The sequence below is a fragment of the Trachemys scripta genome, chromosome 14, assembly GCF_013100865.1.
Source record: "Trachemys scripta elegans isolate TJP31775 chromosome 14, CAS_Tse_1.0, whole genome shotgun sequence".
NCBI classification, from domain to species: domain Eukaryota; kingdom Metazoa; phylum Chordata; order Testudines; family Emydidae; genus Trachemys; species Trachemys scripta.
The window spans coordinates 735,808-742,041 of NC_048311.1; the positions used below are offsets into that span (position 1 = coordinate 735,808).

Here is a 6,234-nt window from a genome sequence, read left to right on the forward strand (position 1 = left end):
ACTTGCGCATATGCGAGGATCACCATCTCATCTATGCTGGCACCAGGGGGACTCAACCAGAGACATCTAGGGCCCAAAGTACGAGTTTCAACAGCTTGAGCTGAACAGCCAGGCTGCCCGACAGCCACTGGAATAGCCCCCTATCCTCTAGGTGGGGCACAGAGGGGTCTTATAACACGCATTGCCCATGGGTGGTGTTTATACAGTGACACTGCACAGCTGCAGGAGTCAAAGGCTTCATCTGCGTTTGAGTCACCTCCCTCAGCCAGGAGGACAGGGCGTCACAGACAGTTGTACTAATGCAAAACCATGGACTTTACCGGAGTTTATTCTCTGTGTGGCCCCTTCTCCTCTTCCCCTCTATGAACATCCATAAAGTCACAGAGTCATAGAGTTCAAGGCCAGAAGGAACGATCAGATCATCCAGTCTTACTTGCTCTATGCCAACACCACCTGGCACCCGCAGACCAAACCCAACAATTGAAATTAGACTAAAGTGTCACAGCCCTCAGGAGACTAGACAGTTCTGTGCCACTGGCAAACAATAGGAGAGACCGAAGGGCACCAGTGCCCAAGACCCCTGCAATGGCAGGGAAATGATTGTGATACACCCAGAAAATCCTGGCAAGTGACCCGCACCACACACTGCAGAAGAATGCGAACCCTTTACGCCCACTCCCCCCAAGGTCCCTGCCAATCTGACCGGGGGGAAAATTCCTTCCTGACCCCCACATGGCAATCAGTTAGAGCATCTGGGCAAGACCAAGCCAGCCAAGCTCCCGAGTGAGAGAGAATGGCTCAGTGCCACGTCAGAGACCTGGTACATCTCACCCAATGGCCCATCTGCAGCTAGGGCCGCCCCGATGTTTCAGAGATTAAAAAAACCCCTCTCAGAATACACATGAGTGCGGGGGCGGGGGGGGCACGGGCGGAGGAATCCCTTCCTGACCCCTGCCAGTGGCCAGTTGAAACCCTCAAGCTTTTAGGACCATAAGACATATGCAGCAAATGAGCCCCAGGGCTGTTGAGCCCGGCCCCCCACCATCACAAGCAGCCCCATCATACAATCCCACTCAGCTATGTGTCCATCTCACTCTTCAAACTAATTCAGTTGTTTGCCTCCCACAACTCCTATTGGGAGGCTGCTCCAGAACATCGCCCCACTGACGGTTAGAAACCTCCTGTAATTTCTAGCCAGTCTCTCCATCTCTCACAAGCCCAATGTACACCAGAGCCAGGCTAACACAGTCTGGCTCCTTGTCCCCCTCTAGTGGTTCGGCCACAAATGGTGGTTTATAAGACCATGGGCCCAGTCCCCAGCTTGTGGCAATGGATATACAGCTCCATTGGAGGCAGTAGGTCAGATGCGCAGATGCTGAAAATTGCTTTAGCGCCACCAGAGTCAATGGAACTACACTGATGTGTTGCAGATCTACCCGAAATCTCTTCTCACCTACCCCAGTCTTACACCAGTCTGACTCCTTTGGTTCCAACAAAGCCACTCCTGATTTATGCACAGAAACAAGACAACTCCCATAATTGTTTTCAGTGGCCATGGAATGGGTGCATGGCTAAGCAGTTTAACGGATATTGTTTTGGCACAGAATGAAAGTCTGATTCCTCTTGTGCACACAATTTACACCCATTTAACTCCACAACTGGACCAGATTTTCTCCTGGTGTAAATCACTGCAGTGGCAGTGACATCAACGGAGTTAATCTGGATTTGCATTGGTGCAACTGAGATCAGAATCAGACGTGTTTGTGTTCAAGCTCTGTGGTCATGGAAATAACTGACATTAATGAACAGATACTATGTGAGCAAACTTTAATTGGATAAAGACATAAAAATTAATTCTTCGTGAATTACCTACACCCAATCAGTCTCCTCAGGGCAGCTTTCATCTCCTTGTTCCTCAGGCTGTAGACAATTGGATTCATGATTTGTGGCAATACGGAATAGAGAACTGCCACCACAAGATCCAGAGCAGATGGGGAGCTGGAGGTGGGTTTCAGGTAGGCAAAGGCCCCAGTGAAAACAAGCAAGGATACCACAGTGAGGTGAGGAAGGCAGGTGGAGAAGGCTTTATGCCGGCCCTGCTCAGAGGGGATTCTCAGCACTGATTTGAAGATCTGAACATATGACACAATGATAAAAACAAAGCAGCCGAAGAGTAAACACACACTAAATGTAAGAACCCCAATTTCACTCAGATATGAGTCAGAGCAGGAGAGCTTGAGTAGCTGGGGGATCTCACAGAAGAACTGATCCACCATGTTGCCTCCACAGAAGGTTAATGCAAACGTGTTCCCGGTGTGTAGTACAGAGTAGAGAATCCCAGTGATCCAGGCACTAGCTGCCATTTGGACACAAGCTTTGCTGTTCATCATTGTGTCATAGTGCAGTGGTTGGCAGATGGCGACATACCGGTCGTATGCCATGACGGTGAGAAGGGAAAAATCCGCTGCCATCAAGAAGAAGAGGAAAAAGACTTGGGCAACACATCCAGCATAGGAAATGGACTTGGTGTTCATGAGGGAGTTTGCCATGGATTTGGGGACGGTGACAGAGATCGAGCCAACGTCTAGGATGGACAGATTCATCAGGAAGAAGTACATGGGGGTGTGAAGGTGGTGGTCAAAGGCTATGGCCATGAAGATAAGAAGATTCCCCACCAGGGCTACCAGGTAAATCACAAGAAACACCACAAAGTGCAAAATCTGCAGCTCCCGAACATCAGAGAATCCGAGGAGAAGGAACTCGGTCACGGTGGTTCGGTTGGACATTTTCTTTCTCAGGACATCGTGTGATGGTTGCAGAGAGAGGGACAAGAGCAAGGGACAGGATTAGATCATTAAAATAACTCTCCTTTTGTGAAAACCACCTTAATTTCCTTGAGTCAGTCCCTTAGCTTGTGAAGATTGGTGTAATATGGGAATGAGGATGGGGAAAACAGTTCCACTGACTCCAATGGAGTTACTCCTGATTTACACTGGAGTGAGAGAAAGTAGAATCAGCTCAATGGACTCCACAGCGGTTACTCTTAATTTGCTCCACGGTGATGAAGTGGAGAAATTGGAACAATTGCTTTTGAGAAATTTGTATAACTCTGTTACCCAGAGGTTGGTGAACTCTGGATAACGGTGTATAAATGTTGCTATCCTCAGTTTTCCAAGCGGAATTGGGGGTCTGTCTGGCCAGATTTTGCTGTCAGGTATATGCTGCGAATGTGGGATAATTTCACTGCATGCCATGGAATTACTCCCCATTTATACTGCTCTAAACGGGAGCAGCTTTTCGCATGGAGGTGTCCAAACCCAGTCATAAATAAACAGAAAACTCGAGTCATGAATACGGCTCCATTTCTGCTTCTCTAAACAATCAACTAAACACCCTCCAAGAGCTTGGAAGAGAACCCAGGAGTCCTGACTCCCAGTTCACGCCCTGCTCTAACCCACTAAACCCAATACCCCTCCCAAAGCTGGAAATACAGGCCAGGAGTTCTGTCTCTACACACTGGACTCAACTCCCTCCCAGAGCTGACAACACAAATAAGGTGTCTTGACTGCCAGTCCCCTCCTCTAACGACTACATCAGACTGCATCTCAGCTTTTGTCCCAGTGACTCTCCATTACCATCAGGAACAACTGTTGCGAGTGACAATGGAGAGTCATTGGGCCAGGGTAGGTGCGTGAGAGTGATTCTCCGGGAGCCAGCGACCAGATGTGGGGTTTCCACCGCTGGCTACTGCCAGCTGGGGTCTCAGCCCACTGCTAGCCTGGGGTTCCTTCCCCCAGGCCGGCAGCGGGTGCTGAATTGGACCGGTGGCGGGACCCAGTCGGCAGCGGGAAACCCAGAGCGGAGGCGGGCCAAGCGGATCAACCCGCTGCCGCCGCTCTGGGGTTTCGGCCGCCGGCTCCTGCCAGCCTAGGTCTCAGCCCGCTGCCATTCTGGGGTTCCTTCCACCAGGCCGGCAGCAGGTGCTGATTTGCACCGGCAGCGGGACCCCGGCTGCCAAGGGGCCAGCAGCCGGAACCCCAGAGCATCGAATGAGCTCCTCAGCACCCCTGCTGCTCTAGGGTTTCCACCGCTGGCTCCTGCCAGCCGGGATCTCAGCCTGCTGCCAGCCTGGGGGTTCCTTCTCCCAGGCCGGAAGTGGGTGCTGAGTTGCACTGCTTATGGGACCCCGGCTGACAGGAGCTGGCAGTGGGAACCCCAGAGCGGGGGCGGGCTGAGCGGCTCAGACGTTGCCGGGGGCCACCAAAAATCCTCTTCCGTGCCATCTTTGGCACACGTGCCGTAGGTTGCCGACCCCTGCTTTACACACTTGACTCAACTCCCTCCCATTGGGCCAGGGTCGGGGCGTGAGTGTGATTCTCCAACATGGTACTTGGGGCACTCACCTGGTGTCTGGAAGAGCCAAGTTCAAGTCCCTGCTCCCATGACCATTTAATTCTTGATACAAAGTGGAGCAGCTTCAACAGGAGAGACTGAGACAGTCTCATTTGATGACAGCCCATAGCCTAGCGGCTCAGGCACTCTCCTGTATGTTGGAAATTCAAATCCCTTCTCATCATCAGTCAGAGGGAGAGATTGAACCTGAGTCTGTCACAGGCCAGCCAAGTGCTCTGACTTCAACTTATGAGGAGTGCCTGTCCCACAAGTACCCTTTCAGCAATTTAATAGACAGAAGAAACAAAAAACTGAGAACTAGACACAAACTGATAGATAGATAGATAGATCTAACAACAAACTAACAGAGAGATACAAGTTTCAGAGAGTCAGAGAGAAACAGAACTAACACAAAATAAGAGGTAGATAGAGAAGTAAAAACAAACTAATAGAGAAAAGTAAAAGCAGACAGACAGCAGTAACAACAAACTAATGTATACAGAGAGAAAAGTAACAACGAGCTGATAGTGTTTGTCACAATTTTTGGACAAATCCATTCTAAAAAATATGTGTGTCAATTTGATTAATTCCCCCACTCCCAATAGAAGGAAACCGAGGCACGAATATTCTGCCTCCTCTTTCTTAAGATAACTGCTTTGGACTGCCTCAGTTTCCCATGCCCAAATTGAGCTAAGAGTGAAAGTATGAAAAAAAATATAATGTCACTTATAATTTCATCCTTAAAGAGCCTCTCTGTCACCCCCAAATAAATTTCATTGCAAGAGCAAACTTACGATGCCGGTCTCTGAGATGTCTTTTCTCCTCCAGCTACAGACTGCAATTGGTTACCCCTCTCTCTCTAGCCCCATGCACTCCCCTCTATCGATCTATCTCTCTATGTAATGCCCCGATCACTGTATTATGAGGCCGTTCCCCCACCACACTGAGGCTGAGCTGCTGGAAATACACTGAGATCTGTGCTGTCTGCAGATGAGCTGTGTGTCAAAAACTCTGGTGCTGAGGGGAGATGATTTATCCCTTTCTGTTTTCTACGGGCTTGAGAGACTCACTCTCTGGAGACTTCAACAGTCCAGAGCCAACAATATTTTATCTTGCCTTCTACTTCCCTGAAGAGTTTTCAGAAACTAAAATAATCACACTTACAACGAGGAAGCAGAATCTAAAGCAAAGATTGTGAGGCGAACACTGCAGGCACATAGGACTGTACTCCAAAGATCTGACATCAGTTCCTAGCCCTGCTGCTGACATGTTCTGTTACCTTGGGAAAATCGTTCCCTAGGGATGTCTTTGCCTCCCACCCTTTGCCAGTCTTTTCTACTGTAAGATCCTTGGGGTGGAGACTGTGTCTTACCTAATAAAATGGACCTCTCATATCAGATGCAACTATCAGATAATTAATTAATTATTATTTAAAAGCTAAGGTCCAAGGTGTCCTGAGGTCTGATCCCAACTATTCCTCTGGCTTTGTTCCGTCTCTTCCCCACTCCATTCCTCAGTTTGTCATCCATCCTATTGGGATACTAGTTACAAATAGGAGGATAATTCATAATGATTGGAGATACTCTAAAAATCTTCCTGGCAAAACAACTTTTTGAAGAAAAATTGGTTGTCATTGAAAATATTTTAGCGTGGAAAAAACTCATTTTGAACTCATTTTTCTACGGGTTTTTGTTTTTTCTGTGAGGCTGTCAAGGCTGTATCCCCACTTTGAACTTTAGGGTACAAATGTAGGGGCCTGCATGAAAACTTCTAAGCTTAACTACCAGCTTAGCTCTGGTCCACTGCCACCATCCCAAGGCTAATTTCCTTCCCTGGATAGCC

At 48.7% G+C, this 6,234-nt stretch overlaps 1 protein-coding gene across 1 annotated transcript; it reads right to left on the reverse strand.

The window, feature by feature from the left end:
• Nucleotides 1-1,865: 1,865 nt before the first annotated feature.
• Nucleotides 1,866-2,842, reverse strand: LOC117887407 (olfactory receptor 14A16-like). The gene has a single exon (XM_034790002.1). The coding sequence runs from the start codon at nt 2,784-2,786 to the stop codon at nt 1,866-1,868; it is 921 nt and encodes a 306-aa protein (XP_034645893.1). The 5' UTR covers nt 2,787-2,842.
• Nucleotides 2,843-6,234: the final 3,392 nt, after the last annotated feature.